Source organism: Peromyscus eremicus, chromosome 1 (assembly GCF_949786415.1).
Source record: "Peromyscus eremicus chromosome 1, PerEre_H2_v1, whole genome shotgun sequence".
NCBI classification, from domain to species: domain Eukaryota; kingdom Metazoa; phylum Chordata; class Mammalia; order Rodentia; family Cricetidae; genus Peromyscus; species Peromyscus eremicus.
This window is the reverse complement of record NC_081416.1, coordinates 15,879,527-15,896,199: the sequence shown is the minus strand read 5'-3', so window position 1 is coordinate 15,896,199 and position 16,673 is coordinate 15,879,527. Positions and strand designations below refer to the sequence as shown.

General features: G+C 54.5%; 2 protein-coding genes across 10 annotated transcripts; one reads left to right on the top strand and one right to left on the bottom strand.

The window, feature by feature from the left end:
- Nucleotides 1-13: 13 nt before the first annotated feature.
- Fbxl15 (F-box and leucine rich repeat protein 15) lies at nucleotides 14-3,583 on the top strand. 6 transcript variants are annotated; one of them, XM_059257060.1, is made up of 6 exons: nucleotides 14-309; nucleotides 804-886; nucleotides 1,311-1,440; nucleotides 1,605-1,758; nucleotides 2,288-2,793; nucleotides 3,252-3,583. In XM_059257060.1, the coding sequence occupies exons 3-6, from the start codon at nucleotides 1,388-1,390 to the stop codon at nucleotides 3,439-3,441; spliced, it is 903 nt and encodes a 300-aa protein (XP_059113043.1). In that variant the 5' UTR covers nucleotides 14-309; nucleotides 804-886; nucleotides 1,311-1,387; the 3' UTR covers nucleotides 3,442-3,583. The 6 variants fall into 6 exon arrangements, with proteins under 6 accessions (XP_059113043.1, XP_059113042.1, XP_059113039.1 ...); XM_059257056.1 differs by having other exon boundaries at nucleotides 16-309; nucleotides 804-1,204; XM_059257058.1 differs by having other exon boundaries at nucleotides 16-523; nucleotides 804-1,204.
- A 108-nt stretch (nucleotides 3,584-3,691) lies between these two features.
- Cuedc2 (CUE domain containing 2) lies at nucleotides 3,692-12,096 on the bottom strand. Of its 4 annotated transcripts, none has more exons than XM_059246185.1 (9): nucleotides 11,985-12,096; nucleotides 5,948-6,031; nucleotides 5,028-5,171; nucleotides 4,877-4,938; nucleotides 4,665-4,792; nucleotides 4,400-4,582; nucleotides 4,207-4,268; nucleotides 4,067-4,127; nucleotides 3,692-3,982 (listed from the first exon to the last, which is right to left on the bottom strand). In XM_059246185.1, exons 2-9 carry the CDS (start codon nucleotides 6,019-6,021, stop codon nucleotides 3,836-3,838), a joined length of 861 nt encoding a protein of 286 aa, XP_059102168.1. In that variant the 5' UTR covers nucleotides 6,022-6,031; nucleotides 11,985-12,096; the 3' UTR covers nucleotides 3,692-3,835. The 4 variants fall into 4 exon arrangements, with proteins under 4 accessions (XP_059102168.1, XP_059102191.1, XP_059102185.1 ...); XM_059246208.1 differs by having other exon boundaries at nucleotides 4,532-4,582; XM_059246202.1 differs by having other exon boundaries at nucleotides 4,665-4,738.
- Between the last annotated feature and the right edge of the window lie 4,577 nt (nucleotides 12,097-16,673).

Sequence of the window (16,673 nt, the reverse complement as noted above, 5' to 3'; positions counted from 1 at the left end):
GACGTTCGAGGCGGGGGTGCGCGGGGCTCACCGCGGGGAGGGGTGGCGCGGGTTCCGGGAGGTGCTGAAGGGGACAGCGCCAGATTTGTCGTAGTGCGCAAGCGCAGAGGCGCGGACAAAGGGGCGGGGGAGGAGGCGCGCGGCCGGAGGAGGTACGCGCCCACATGTGTCTTTGCAGAGATCCTTCCAGGCTACCCCTTCCCCAGCAGGCTGAGGAGGAGAGGAAGCAACCCCCTCACCCAGCTTCACCCTCTTCTGCTCTTTCCGGTGCTGGCTGGCTTCTCCCTCCATGCTACACTGAGTAATGAGGTAGTGTGGAAGGGATTCTGGGAAACCCAGGATGTCTGGGTCCTTTATCTTTGCTCCGTTTGCTCCTGGTTAAGGAGCTTCCTCCCCTGAGCCTCGGTTTGCCCATCTTTAAAATGGACGGACCTGCCTACATTTGCAGAGGTGCCCAAAGCCCTGGTGAGATAACGGATGGGAAGCAGCTGTATGAAGAAGTGGCTGAAACGGTGGCACAGGGGTGCGCAACCATGTGGAATGCCACGGCCCTACGGTCTTTCACATGCCCCCACACCCACCTTGGATGGTGGAGGAAACTGTTACGCCAGGGGTTCCCCAGAGTGGGACTTGGGATTAGGATATGGGGCACAGTGAAAGGGAAGCCTGATGACCGAGCTGCGAGCTTGGGGCGTCACTCTCCCTACGGTTGACTCAGGGCCAGTCAAGAAGCAGCACGGCTAGTAGGCTGCGCGGGGCACGCATTGCTCCCCAGCTGGTCCTATACAGTCCTTTTTCCTTAGGCAAAAAGCCGGCCCACGCTGTCCTGAAGTGGAAAGGGATGGACGTCATGAGTGTGCACTTGACAATTCACAAGCAACGGCAGGTTTGAACAAGTTTGCGTGATAAGAAAAGCCTTAGCGCCGCCCATTTAACGTATTCTTTTGGCAATTACTTATTGAGCACCTACTACATACCAGCTAGAGCCTGGGCAGTCCCCCCACCCCTTCTTTTTTCAAAGTCGCTTAAACGCGACCAGAGGACGGAGGGAGGCACTCGGTAACCTAGGAGTCCTGGCTCCGCCCCCTCTGCCTTTGGCCTGGTCCGCTCCTCCCATCACCGCTCAGAGGCCGCTACTGGCCCGCGACGAAGAGCGAAAGCACGGCCTCGGCCTTCAAGCCTGTAGCTGCGACGACATCTAATGGTACATCACTGGTCTGTTCTGCCTCGGTTTCGGGGTCCATCCGGAAAGCTTTCCGATAAGGATCCTCAGTGAGACCGCACTCGATTAAATCGGTCTGTCTCTTCAGACCGAGGAGGCGGGATCGCCGCTGCCGCTTCAAGGCCACAGCGAGAAGGGCGTACTGCGCACGCGCAGTAGACCGCGATGGAGCCACCGATGGAGCAGTCCGGAGGGGAGCAAGAACCGGGAGCTGTCAGGTACCGAGCACTGGAGGGGCCGAGGGAGGGAAAAAGAGACCCGCGGGAGGGCAGCTGAGTCCCGGCCGGACCTGGACCCCTCGTGCCAGCGGGGACGCTGGGGTATACCAGACGGACTCGCACGTAACAGCGGCCCGGGGACGTCAGCGCCGCTTTCCTACTAGGCTCCTGGACCTGCCCTGGGAAGACGTGCTGCTCCCGCATGTCCTCAACTGGGTCCCGCTGCGCCAGCTGCTGCGGCTGCAGCGCGTCAGCCGCGCCTTTCGGGCGCTCGTTCAGCTGCACCTGGCCGGGCTGCGCCGCTTCGACGCCGCTCAGGTGAGCCGGGGCCCGGAGCCCCGCCCCCGAGGGGGTGAGCCCGGGCCCGGAGCCCCGCCCCCGAGGGGGTGAGCCCGGGCCCGGAGCCCCGCCCCCGAGGGGGTGAGCCCGGGCCCGGAGCCCCGCCCCCGCTAAGATGAGCCGGGGCCCGGAGCCCCGCCCCCGAGTGGGTGAGCCGGGACCCGGAGCCCCGCCCCCGAGAAGGTGAGCCCGGGCCCGGAGCCCCGCCCCCGAGGGGGTGAGCCCCGGCCCGGAGCCCCGCCCCCGCTCAGGTGAGCCCGGGCCCGGAGCCCCGCCCCCGCGTGGGTCCCACCCTCGCCCCGCCTCCGGGCCCGCCCCAGCGGCGCTGGAAACCCTTGGCGACCCCGGGTGCGACGCGGAGAACTCCAGGGGGCGAGCACTGGGCAGCGACCCGGAGGGAGCATGGTGTCCCTCCCGGGAGGGCAGGTGGCAAGTCCTGAAGGTAGGCGGCTGCCAGGCAGTGTCCCGGCCCGGGGACAGACTGAGTCTCGGTGCCTCCCGCCCGCAGGTGGGTCCACAGATCCCACGGGCCGCCTTAGCCCGGCTACTGCGGGATGCCGAGGGGCTGCAGGAGCTGGCGCTGGCTCCGTGTCACGAATGGCTGTCGGACGAGGACCTGGTGCCAGTCCTGGCGCGGAACCCGCAGCTACGGAGCGTAGCACTGGCCGGCTGCGGCCAACTGAGTCGCCGAGCGCTGGGGGCGCTGGCTGAGGGCTGCCCGCGTCTGCAGCGCCTTTCGCTCGCTCACTGTGACTGGGTGGACGGGCTGGCACTACGTGGCCTCGCCGACCGCTGCCCGGCTCTGGAGGAGCTAGACCTCACCGCCTGTCGCCAGCTCAAGGACGAGGCCATCGTGTACCTGGCGCAGAGACGCGGCGCGGGCCTCCGCAGCCTCTCGTTGGCTGTCAACGCCAATGTGGGGGACACCGCGGTCCAAGAGTTGGCTCGAAACTGCCCGCAACTCGAGCACCTCGACCTCACAGGCTGCCTTCGGGTCGGAAGCGATGGTGTCAGGTGCCTGGGCATGGGGCCGCTAGGGTGGGAGGTGGGCAGTCACTCTAGGGATAGGGGGGCGGGTTGTACTTGGCAAAGGCCCATCAGATAGACCTCTGGGATTTTTTTTTTAGGCTAGAAAGCCTATAATTAAACAAAACAAAACAAAAACTTCTGATCCAAGATTGACACACTGAGAGATGTGACATAAAGTTGAATTCTGGCGTTTCTGCAACAAGGAGGTAATCTTGAAACGCTGGAAAGAACCAAGGATAGGTACTCTCTAAGAGCCAGAAGCCCCCAAAGAGCTGGGGGCCTGGAGTCTGTAATTCCATCCCTGCCCCCTTCCTTGGGTACTGGAGAAAGGAGCAGACCTTGAGCTGGAGGGAAGCCTAGGGTGTGCTGGAGCTGCAGGTGTCCGGGCTGGCCCTGCAGACCGTGACAGGTCTGCACCTAGCATCACCCTGCTCCTCCCCCAGGACACTGGCGGAGTACTGCCCGGCGCTGCGCTCACTGCGCGTGCGGCACTGCCACCATGTGGCCGAGCCCAGCCTGAGCCGCCTGCGGAAACGTGGTGTGGACATCGACGTGGAGCCACCCCTGCACCAGGCCCTGGTGCTACTCCAGGACATGGCGGGCTTCGCGCCCTTTGTCAACCTGCAGGTCTGACTGACTTTCCTTTGGGTGGGAGCACAGCTGGACTGTGTAGCCGGGGCCTGCCTGACACAGGGAAACTGGACTGTGGAGGCCTGTGGTTGAGAGGCCTGTGGTGTGCCCTGCCTCACCCTGGAATTTCAAATAAAGAGCTTTTTACCCCTTCTTGCCTGGTGCACAGGGGACGTGAAGCTGGGAACAGGTCAGACGGACATTGTAACTCTTCTTGCCCCGGTGGCAGAAATGACCAGAATGAACTTACACCTTCCTTGGACCACCTTTACTGTGCTCACAAGGCAGCTCCAAGACCAGATTAACACTAGAGCAACAGAGAGGGGACGGTGGGTGGGCGGGAGGGTTTCTGCATCCCTCTGGGATCTGGAAGGCTCAGCAGAGTCCAGCCAGGGCCTCAGTGGAAGCGGTACTTTCTGGCTGGCTTGAGGTTGATGTACGTAGCCTTCATCTCCTCGGCCTCAGGGTTCCGTACATCTTTGAATCGCTCCCCTTTGGTGCTTACTACTTGGTTGTCAATGTATCGGATCAGCTTCTTGGGGGCCTGTCGTGCAATCAGGTAACGAATGATTGAAATAGTGGTCAGTACCCCTCATTCCACACCCCCAACTGCATCCAAGCCTCTCACCTCCTTGGGAGCCATGGGCCGGTGGGTCTTCTGATCCTCTGCACTATCCACCATCATGTACCTGCCAAAAACTGGCTGGATGAAGCTCCTGCCACCTGGGAAGACCCTCCAGGGTCCAGCCCAGCCCAGCCCAGACTTACTTCTGAAGGATGAAGGACTTCAATTCATCCTTTTGGGGGCCTCTGAGGCGCCTGGGCAAGTCCTGCAGATATAGGAGACCTATTCTAGGCCCAGTGGCCACAGTAGGGGAAACAGATGGGGATAGGTAGGGGTGGGTGCTTAACGAGAAGGCATAATGGAGCTGAGGTTACTTGGGGGCGGGGGAGAGGATACCTGATTTGGGCCATCCCAGCCTGGAGGCCCCTCTTCCTTGCCCTCTACCAGCATCTGCACTGCTTCTTCCAAGTCCCCCCGAGCTTTGGCCAACACCCACTGGGCCTGCTCCACAGAACAGGTAGGGAATACCTCCAAGAGTACATCTACTCCCGGCAGAAGTTCTTCCTCAGCACCAGCTGCCTGTGGGCACGGATGTGAACAGTGGGCCCCACTCCTTCCTTTCCTACCCCAAGGTCCCTCATGGGTCCCCCCTTCTACCAACCTCATCTTGGGTGTCCCCAGTAGCAGCAGAAGACCTGGTCTCTTCTTTGAGCTTTTCGGGTTGCCTCAGGGTCTCTGGAAAAATGGGCACCTGACCTTGGACACAGGAGCTCTGTGGGTGCAGGTTCTCTTCAAGAGGCAGAGAGGGTATCGGATTTGCCAGGGCTTGGGGTGGGGGTGGGAATCCTCCAAATGCCACATGCCCAAACTCACCTTTGTTCCTAGCATCGCTGAGCTGCACCGAGAGCTTCTGCATCATGTCCCCTATTATGCCCCTGAAAGGTAAAGAAGGTGGTGAGGTGACCGCCCTATCCCAACCCCAGCCAGCCAGCCCCACCTCCTTTCTGCCCCAGCCAGGCCCTACCTAGGGATGTCAGCAAAGCCAGGCACATAAGCCTCCATCATCTCTGTGAAGGCATCCATATCAAAGTTCTCCTCTGAGGGCCCTGAGGGGCCCAGGTCCTCCAGGACCCCAAGCACATAGGAGAAGATGACCTCATCTAAGCCACTGTAGAAAAGAACAAGTATACTGGGTAGGACTCTGGGTACTTCCAGAGTCCCCACCTAATCTGACTTCAGTCCTCAGTTTCATGGGTGCCCATGGGTCAGCTCGGTCCTTGAGGCCAGAGTATCTCCTTCCAACTCCTTTGGCTTTGGTTTTCAAGCAGTCCAGTATAGATGATAGACACAGTATGAGAGAGAAGACCATCTAAGTAAATAAAACTCAGCTCTCCCCAGGCGGGAGAGATGGCTCAGTAGTTAAGAGCACTTGCAGCTCTTTCGAGGACCCAAGTTCAGTTCCCAGCACCCACGTGAAGTAGCTCACAGCTGCCTATACTTCCAGCTCCCTGGTCTCTGACACCCTCTTCTGGCCTCATGGCACCTGCATACACACAGACATAAATAATCTTGAAAACATAAGCTGGGGTTGGAGAGATGGCTTGGTGGTTAAGAGTGCTTGCTATTCTTTTTGTTTGGTTGGTTGGTTTTAGTTTTTTTTGAGACAAGGTTTCTTTGTGTAGCTCTGGCTGTCCTGAGACTCACTCTATAGACCAGACTGGCCTCAAACTCAGAGATCCGCCTGCCTCTGCCTGGGATTAAAGGCGTGCGCCACCACCACCGCCCAGCGAGTGCTTGGTATTCTTGCAGAGGACCTGGTTCAGTTCCACCTCAGAACAAGGTTAAATACTTTGTAAACCACCTTTTCCCTGGCCAGTGCCCAAAGTATTATCTGCAACACTCCCTCTGAGCTTGGCCTGATCCTTGAGAAGGAGCAGCCCTTACCTGACATCCGCCCCTGGGAGGTGTGTCTGCACAAAAGCAAGGAGGGTTGAACTGACGATCCTCTCCAGCTCCATGCTGTCACTTCTAAAGGACACAAGAGAATTGCCAGGTCTCTGGCCGGCTTCACCCACTGGGCCAGGGGCCAGCAGCCCCTCCTCTCCCTTCTAAGATTGAACCAGCTATGGATGCCACCCTCTCAGCTCCTGCAAGCAGAGTCCCTCCCTTGGCCACCCACTTCTACCTCCTCCAGCCCCAGACAGGGGACAGCACTGTCTCTAAAAGCCTTCCAAAGGGAGTTGTGCCCTTCCCCCATCTCCTGTGGCAAGAGTCACATGCTTCCTGGCTGAGGAATCTCATCACTGAAGGGGTTATTTGGCCCCCAATTCCACTCACAAGGGGCCCCATTGTCCAGCCTCATAAGGAAGAAGGTCTTAGGACCAAGCACAGCCCTTCCCCCATCCATGATAGGCCACCCACCCTTTGTACAAAGGGACTTTTTTCTGGTTCTGGAGCCTGTATAGAGGGGAAATCCTACATGGATCCTCTCCTCTTGCCCAATCCCTGCCTTTCCAGCAGCCTGGACCATGAAGACCTTTGTCATCCTCCAGCCCATGGAGCTCCACACAGTCTGGCCCTCGCACACTTCTACCTCACCACTCCCTCCTCCCTCGCTCTACCCCACGCCCTTGCTGTTCCTCGATCATGCTGGCTCTCTTATTCTTTGGTGGGTCCTAGTGCCTAGGAAGATGTTTGCATTCAGCAAGTGCTAGGTAAATACTTTCTGGCTTAATTTATCTACAGGCTTTTTAAAAATATTTATTAGCTGGGCGGTGGTGGTGCCTTTAATCCTATCAGAGGCAGAGGCAGGTGGATCTCTGGGAGTTCGAGGCCAGCCTGGTCTACAGAGCGAACTCCAGGACAGCCAGAGCTACACAGAGAAACCCTGTGGTGGGGGGGGGGGGGGGGGGAGGAATTTTAAAAAAATTTTCTGTGCATGAGTGTTTGCCTGTGTGCATGTATAGGCACAAAGGTACATGCTCAGGGAGGTCAGAAGAGGGCTCCAGATCTGCTAGAACTGGAGTTATATATAGGCCACCACATGGGTGCTGGGAACTGAACCTGTGTCCATTGCAAAAACAACAGGTGCTCTTTACTGCCCAGCCCAATCTCCAGCCCTCATTTCCATGCTTTTGACTCCCCCGCACTCTCTTGGGAATCAGGAATGTGCAGATGGTAAGAATGGATCAAGACTCAGAGAACCAAATGTCAGCCAGGCCTCTCCTTCGGAACTTCAGAACCCAGCTACCCCAAACTCACATCCTCCTCACATCCCCTGCAAACGCATCCCACTCACTCAGCCCCCATGCCTGAAACTTGGAACTACCCTTGATTTTGCCATCTCTCACCCTTCTCTGGACCCAAACAATCAAGCCAAGTCCTATTGAATACCCCGTCTTTTCCTGACTTTCTCAGGCTAAGGTTACCTGCTACTTTTCAGGTTTTAGTCTACTGAGGTCGAACCATTAACCCCCCAATTTAACTCTGAACACTTTATGTACAGGTTACCACCTCTGTCTCCTGAGCGCCCAGCCTCTGGTGTTCTCTCCTTTCTCAGGTGTCTCTTCCTTGGTCCCCGCCTCTGTTCCCGTTCTGCTACCCTCTGACTCAAGGCCACTGCTCTCCTTGCTCTGCTACTTCCTCTCTGCAGGTCTCATCTGGGCCCATCCTTATGTAGCAACTGTCTGTCACCAACTCTCAAATGCTCAGTCCTCTAGTGCAGCCTGAGCTTCCACCCGGTACCTCTCCCTTACTGACACCACCATATAAAAGCTTACAGCATGTCCCAAAGTACCATCCCTTCAAGTATTTTTCTCCTCCAGGACTATCCTCCCCAAATGAGTACCCAGACACAGCTATTCCAGCTACCAGTCTAGGAATTAACCATGACACTCCTACCACATGCTTTCCATCAGCCAATTAGTTACCAAATCCTGACTATTCTTTTTTTTTTTTTTTTTTTTTTTCTTGAGACAGGGTTTCTCTGTGTAGTTTTGGTGCCTGTCCTGGATCTCACTCTGTAGCCCAGGCTGGCCTCGAACTCATAGAGATCCACCTGGCTCTGCCTCCCAAGTGCTGGGATTAAAGGCGTGCACCACCGCCACGGCCCGGGAAATCCTGATTATTCTTGAACACGTCTACTTTGTGTGTGCAGTGTGGGTGCATGGGTGGTCCTGCTACTGCAGTGTGGGTGTAGCCTGACGTCAGGCTGTCTGCTTCCATCCCTTCTCTACCCTTTTCATTTGTTTGTTTAAAATATGCGTGTCTCCATAGTCCTGGCTGTCCTGGATCTCTCTATGCAGACCACAATGATCTTGAACTCACAGAGATCCTCCTGCCTCTGCCTCCCGAGTGCTGGGATTAAAGGCATATGCTTTGTTTTTTGAGACAAGAACTGTGGATGAACCTAGAGCTTTTGGCTTCTCTGGCTGGCCATGGCCCTCCTGTCTTGACCCCCAGGGCTGGAGTCACAGCTTTGGGCCACCACATCTGCTGCACGTGTTTGTTTTTGAAGCAGCATTTCTCTATGTAGCCCTGGCTATCCTGGAGTTTACTATGTATACCAGTATGGCTTTGAACTCACAGTGATCCTCCTGTCTCTGTTTGGGATTAAAGGCAGGCACTATTGTGCCTGGCTATACCTGTTTTTATTTTTTGTTTGTTTTGGTCTTTCATGTGGTGTTGGGGATCTGAACTCAGGTCCTCCTGCTCGCCCAGCACACATTGCATCTCCCCAGCCCACAGCTCACTTCTCCCCTTGGCCTCCACGTGACGCTATTGCCCACAGGAGCTTCCTGACATGTCTCCCTCCCTGCTACCATCTCTCCCCCAGCAACCCCTTCTCCTCATCACAGCTGTATGAGCTACTTAAAATCCAGTTGTGGGGGCTGGAGAGATGATTCAGTGGTTAAAGTACTTACTGCTTTATCAGAGTACCAGAGTTTGTATGTCAGCACCCACACCAGGAGGCACCAATAGGATCTGACATCCCTTTCCGGCCTACACACACACACACACACACACACACACACACACACACAAATAAATCTTTTTAAAAAATGCTGATGTGGAGGCACATACCTTTAATCCCAGCACTCAGCAAGCAGAGGCAGGTGGATCTCTGTGAACTGAGGCCAGCCTGGTCTACATAGTGAGTTCCAGGCCAGTTAGTGCTATATAGTGAGATCCTGTCTCAAAAACAAACAAACAAATAAATATCAAACTTAACAGTGACTTCCTATTACCTTTCCAGAAAGTCCAGAGCTTTTTTGTGGCCTTTGATTTTGGGCCTTTCCCCCACCTATTTTTCTCCAGCTCCTCACTCCTCTCTACCCTGGCTTGCTTTCAGTGTGTCAACATTCAAGTCCAGACTTTTTAGAACTAGTCTACTCACCCCTACCTAAGACCCTCCTTACAGAGTGCACGTTTGTTTCCCTGTTTAGCAGGACTTTTCACAGATATAACTAATGCAGTATTTGGACAACGCTTAATGTTTCTTCCAGCTGTTTCATGAGGGCAAAGAGGACTCTCCTGTTTCTCTCTTCCCTTCCACATTGCTCCAGCCTGGTTTATTCACCAGTGTGCACTCAACACCTGTGGGAACTAGGACTCAGAGAATCAAATCGCTCCCCTCTGCATAGGTGATGAGTAGAACCCAGTGACCCAGACCCAGAATGGATCTGCCAGGGTCACCTGAGTGAACTGCAGTAGTTGGATCCACGTTCAGGACTGGGGGTGTGGCTCAGTGGTAAGCATTGGTATGTGTGGGGCCCTCAGTTGGATTCCCAGCAATTCCCCAGTGTCCATTTAGGGAGAACTCTGGGGATGAGGGTTATCAAGACTTCCATGTGGGTGGGACTAGTTACTTGGTCCCTTCAGTGATAAGACAGAGTGGCCGTGACAGCACACAAGTGAATTTGGAAAGGAGGGCTGAGTAACTCCAGTCTCTCAAGGGAGATGACCACCCTCTGCCCTTAGCCACAGGCCACAGTGCAGGACAGAACACCTTAGCCCAGGCATTCTAGCCCCCATCATGCAACTCTCCTGAAAAGGCAGCCCCTCCAGAGACCTACTCCACCCTCACACCCTGACTGTTGACAGTGGCCTGGGACAATCTGCAGGGAAAAAGACACTTAGCTGCTGTATAAAAGCCCAGTTTCTAGGGAAGCTTTTTTGGGGATATATGAGTTGCCTCTGGGTTTCTAACCAAGGTGTAGGGGCTACAGAGTTGTTACTGGGAAATTCTTCAAGGTCTTCAAAGGAAAAGCCTTCCTCCTTCGAGGTTCTGTGGCTGGCTGTTCTGCTAAGGAACCATCATCTCTCCTCCTGCTTTTGGACTGACCAAAGATGGTTCAGATTTCAAAGCTTGTCACCTCTCTCTTCCCACCTTCCCTCTCCTCCCAGCTTTCCCTGATGTCCTTCCTGCTTGAGAACACCTCATATTTCCTCCCCATAGTTCCTGAGCTGGGGAGACCTGAACGACTAAATTGGCTTCCTAAGTCAACCTGAGGATTTCCATGAGACTTTTCTAGTTCCAGATACAACCCATGGAACCTATTACTTCTTGAACGGAGATCACTGTTTAGTGGTACCTATGAAATGTGACAATCACTGTGCCTGAGTCCTGCTGAAACGCCTCTGATGGGCCAAGGGCTAAGAGCACTGGCTGTTCTTGCAGAAGACCTAAGTTTGATTCCCAGCACCCACATAGCACACAACTGTCCATAACTGCAGTCCCCAAGGAAACCACACTCTTTTTTGACCTCTGAGGGTACCAGGCATGCACATGGTACACAGACATACATGCAAGCAAAATGGTAATATATAGGAAATTAAATAAATGGAAAAACAATTTAAAAACCACCTGTACTGCTGGTTAAAAACAGTGTCTACTGACTGACTGCATGTGAAACACTGTATTAACTTCCTAATCTTCATAACAGCCTTAAAATGTGGATAATACTAGTATGCCCATTACCTGAAAGGAAATGAAGGCACTGAAATTTTGAGAAACTTTCCCAAGGTCACAGGGTAGGTTAATGGCAGATTCGGACACAGGCAGCCTGGCTTCAGAAACTTCTCTATTACTACACCACCTCTCATGATGCCAGACCTGTACTATGGGCCTCTCAGAATCTTTGCTTGCCCCCTTTCCCTGCTCAACACATCTTTCCCTCTGCCTCTGCAATCACCATTCTGCGGGGCTCACTTTTTCTGTATAGCCAACTCACTCAGCTACCCATCCTCGATGCCCTGGGATGGCTTGAGAGACTCCCAGAGGACTAGATATTGGCCTGCACCTTTCAGACACTCTATTAGAGGATGCGGGGCTAGAGGAACCCTCTGGGCAACTTAGACTAGGGTAAGGAGAGCCATGCTACTCCCTCGGAGTGGAGAGGCACTAAATGCAGATTGAGAGCTGGCCAGGTGAACACGGAATTCCTGGGAAGCAATGTGGCAAGGAACCCTGGGGAGCTAAGGGGTCTAGCCCAAAGGTCTTCACTACTTCTCCCAGGCCCTTTTATAAAGTAATGATGCAGCATAATGAAAGCCCTAGAAAATATTATTTCACCCTGATCCCCACGTCAGGTCTTAGAGGTACCAAGGGTATTGTGGGGAACAAGGGATCCCACCATCTAAAGTCAGGCAGTTGCACAAACCCTGAGAGGTGAGCACAGGAAGTGGGATCTCATTGATGGCCGACTCTTGAAGCAAGAGCTTTTTATAACTGTTAGCAGGGCACTCATAAGCGTCCAGAATAGGGGGCCTGAGGACACAGGGATTCAGTAGCCGCCTTGGGAGGGGGTGAGTCACATGACGAGATAGGCCTGAACAAGCTAGATGGTCCTCGATACAGGCCACGAGGGACAATTAGAGAAAGGGGTCCGGCCGACCCCCTCCCGAACGCTAGGAGGGGTACCCTGTGTCAATGCTCTGCGCGACCTCCTAGCCCTAGACCCGGGGCTGGAGGGGAAATCACCTGCTCCGTTAGGCGCCGCCGGCGACTTGTCCCGCGCGATGCAGTTCTTATCCCTTAGCCCCGCCAACAAGATCAAAGGCGGGGCTCAGAGCTGTTCCTTTTTGGCAGACGCTGTGGTGGCCATTTTTGAGAAGGGCAGTTTGCCCATACCAGGGCGGGGCTGCTTTCCCCATTCTCGGTGTCTTAGCGTTTTGGACCGGCTCCCCCGGCGGCCATTTTTGTTTTGGGTAGAGAGGCATGACTGACATGTTCCCTTCTGTCCGCTAGAGGTCCCGCACCTTTCGGTGTTTATTCCTGAAAGAACCCAGGGTTTTCCGGCCCGCTTTATTTCCTCGCCCTCGGACCCTCACCTGAAAATCCTATAGATCCCCTTTCTTCTTCCGTCTCTGTGGCTCCCGACTGGATGTGGTGTCTCCTATTACAAGATCTAATGATCGCCCCCGAATTCCAGCATCTCCCCCTTCATGTGCGGTCTGGCTTCAAGCCCTGTCACTCAGTCAGCTCTTGGGGCCTGAATCCCAGGACCTTCTGTACCCGTCCCCTTTGTCCCTTATTCATGTCTCCCCAAGAGTAAGGTGGCTCACAGGGTCTTCGGATGAGCATTAAATGCTTGGAGTGAGGATAGACCTGAACCCAGATCCAAGATGGCTTGCGACCTCCTCCGCACCCAGTGCCCTCTTGCCTACACCGGCAGGGCTAATCACCTAGAAGAGACAGAGCAGCTACATCAGGACCTAGTAAGTAAGGCCCCCGCTTCTGCTTTCTGTTCCCGCTACCTCTGCTTCCCTAATGCCCTGTGGGGAAGCCCACAAGCATGCCTTCTTTTGAACTCAAAAACGGGTGCCAAGAACCGCTTCCAATGGTCGACCGGCCCATCCCAGTCTGCAAGGAGACGCCTCCTTCCAGTGCCAATAGGGTGCCAGGGACCCAGGAGCTGTTGCTAGCCTCTAGAAACTCGGTCCCAGAGAGAAAGTCCCAGCCCTTCCCCTAGACACTGAAGTAGTGCCAAGATACGGAGAAAGAGATTCCTGCCCTCCCTTCCTTCCCGTGGCCCTCACCACGGGCTCCCTCCTCCCGGAGGGTGGGTGGCTGCTGAGAAGGGGAAGGAAAGGCCGGGGGGAGGAACACACTTGGCTTCCCCTGTAAAAGCGCTGCCGCTGTCAGCCTGGCGCTGCTAGGGTTAATAAGAGGTGGGTGACAGCCACTTTGAACTCTAGCCAAGCAGGCCTCTCCAAGGGACAGAAGGGACCGATGGTCTCCCCATGAGCCCTAGGCCCCTGCCAGCCCTCCCCTTTGGGTCCCCTCCCTCCCCCCTTTTACGCATTGCCCAACACTGATGACTGTTCACTTCTTACCACCCCCATTCCCGGAACTTACAGGTTTCCTCAGCAGGGCTGCTTTGAATTCTGACCCCAGACCCCTGCAGCCACCCCGAGGCTGTGCGGTCCTCCTCCTCAACTCCGGATCTCGCTTGATTGGCTATCGTGTGTAGCTCGACAGCAGGAAGAGCACCCTGAATTCCCAGGGAAGAACTGTGCCCAAGGTTTCTAGGGGGGGTCCCTCTATTCCTGACTCAGACTCTGTGCAGACTGCGTCAGGTTCTGCGGCCCCCAGACAGAAGGCTGGGCAGAGGGAAGGACTACCACAGACTAAATGTCAGCTGGCATTTCCATGAATCTCTAGGTCAGCGGTTCTCAACCTTCCTAACGCTGCAACCCTTCAATACAGTTCCTCATGCTGTGGTGATCCCCAACCAGAAAATGATTTCATTACTTCATTGCTGTAACTTTGCTACTGTTACGACTCATAATGTAAATATCTGTGTTTTCCAATGGTCTTAGGTAACCCCTGTGAGAGGGCCATTCGACCCTCGACAGGGTCACGACCCACAGGTTGAGAACTTCCAATCTAAGCCCATCTGCTAGGGATTCCACAGCTAACCGGACCTTGCCCATAGTTCCGGGTTTTATGTCCCCTAAGTTCTTACTTTCCCTTCCCCAAGATGGGAGCCAACTCCACCAGAGCGCTGTCATAGGGGGTGGGGCGCCCACGTGTTGCCTCCTCTCTCCTCTTCCCTAAGATGTAGGGTACGGGGCTTCCTTGATTGACAGAAAAGACTAGGAGCCTATGCTATATATATGGGGATGCTTGTAATTCCCCAGCCCCCTGCCGCAGAACCAGGGATCAGGTTTGAGTTAGCATCAGGGCAAGAGGTTCCTGGCATCAAGAACGGCAAAAGAACCAGAAGGCTGGTCTCCGGGAGTCGGGGAGCGCTCGGGCACTGAAATAAGGAAGGGGACACTGGGAAGAATGTGTTGGAGCAGGGCTGTCCCTGGCTCTGGCTTGAGGTCAGAAACGGCTCTCTGGGCAGCAGACAGCATGCCTGGCCTCCCACACCTTCCTCCTTTCTCAGAAGAGCCTGCATGGGTGGGCGGGGCTCCGGGGCAGGGTGAGGGCCTACTTAAGGAGCCACACAGTTGGTTATTCCAGATCCAGCCCCAGGGATGCCAGAGAAGAGGCTCTGTGGGTAAGTGCTGCTCCTTTCCCTGGGTTCAGCGGGGGGTGGGAGGGTGACTCCTGAGTCTGCTGGTTTAACTTTCCTCTCCAGGGACGTGAGGATAGCACCCAGCTGTCACTTAACGCTCCAGAAACTGGAAGTGCATTTCAGGGAAGCCTTCCTCCTCCACTCAGCTATCCCAAACACTCAAGACCTTCATTCAAGTGGGCGATTTTCTGGAGCTAATCCTCCTGCGTGGCTGTCTTGGAGATCCCCCTTAGCTGAGGAAGCTGCTTTAACTACAGACACAGGCCCTTGTCAGATGCAAATTTTGTCTTCCCCCCCTGACTCTCACCCCCCTTGCCCCTATACCCACCCACCAAGGACACATCTGGGCTGGCTGGTGATAAAAGGGCCCACGGCAATATCCAGTCCCTGCCATACTCTGAGCTGCTCCCCTCACGCTTGACTCCAGTTCTTGTCCATTTCTCTAGCTGTGGGATCCTATTTTCAGCTCCAAGCTCAGCACCCCACCACTGAGGGGGTAGGAAGTATTCTGAGATCCCAGGCTACATCCTGGATCTCAATTTGTCCATGTTGGGATTGGGGGAACATATACAGAAGAAGACCAATGAGATGGTTCCAGGTACTTACCACAAAACCTGGTACTCCTGAAACCCACAGGGTGGAATGGAAAACCCACCCAACCTCACATGCCCTGTGTGTGCAGACACACACACACACACACTAAATGTTAAAAACAATTCACAGAAGAGAGCTTTGGAGGGCAGCATCCAGGCTGAGAGAACATTGGCCACCTGGCTCTGAGAACTGAATTCCATAGGCTGTGAGCTCTAGCAAATGCCCTAGGGACTCAGTTCTGGTGCCCGGCTGTGCTATTCCATCAATACCAAAGCTATGTAGGAAACCAGAGGGTTCTCACTTACAGCTGCCCTGCAGGTGCCCCTAGAGGCTCCTTGATGGAACCCTTTAATCACACTGACTTGGGATACTCTTCTGTTGAAAGGCTTCAGGAGCTTCCCAACTGAATCGTCCCCCCTCACCCCTATCTTTCTCTCTGAGACAGGATACCTGTATAGCCGAGGATAACCTTGAACTACTGACCTTCCTGCCTCTACCTCCCAAGTGTTTACAGACATGCTCCATTCTATCTGGCCTGTATCTGTTTGCTGTCAAGTGTTCCAGAAGGACTTCCAATTAGCTTTCAGGGCTGATCTTCCACGGCTCTCTCGTGGATGAGGACCTGCTGCTTCCTGAAGCTGCTGCTGCCACCACGCTCTCACTCCTGCAGTCTCCTTGGGTTACACCCCCCCACACACACCACACACCACCACCACCACCACCCCACCCCCCACCTCCCCCACACCACACACCACCACCACCACCACCACCACCACCACCACCCCCACCACCCCCACCCCCGTCTAGCAGAGTCCTGTTTGTCCTTTGGAGCCTCTTTGAACTTCCCAACAGTGCACAGATTCCCCATGCTCCTTCCTTCCCAGCGGGGGCAGATTCATAAGCCCCTTACCGCGGTAGTGTCTACCCAGTGTTCGCCACATGATAGTTCCCCCAATAAACATGCCTTGCAGTGTTTGCATGTGTCTCATGTATGAAGAAGTTTGACCTAGAGATTAAAGTCAGTCAGATTGCATTCTCATTTTGTAGCCTATATAGGACTATGTCAGACTGTTTCCTCGTGTGTAAATGGAAATAATGATTATATCCACATCGAAGTTTTGTGAGCATAAACTTTGGTGAGTTGATAAATGTCTGCACAGGGCTTTAGCTTAACACCTGGCATAGAGCAAGCCCTCAGAAGTGTGAGAGACTATGGATCTTATTCTATTCCTTTAAAAGATACATTATTTATTTATTTATGTTTACTTATTTATTTGTGTGTGTGTGTGTGTGTGTGTGTGTGTGTAGGTGTATGTGTGCTACAGCATGCGTGTGGAGGTCAGAAGACAACTTGGGGGAGTTGGTTCCCTCCTATCGTGTGGGTCCCAGGTACTGAACTCAGGTCATCGGGCTAGACCTCAAGCACCTTTACTGGCTGAACCATCTCTCTCCTTTTTTTTTTTTTTTTAAATTTAATTTTTTTTGGGGTGGGGGGTGTTTCAAGACAGGGTTTCTCTGTGTAGTCCTGGCTGTCCTGGAACTCGCTTTGT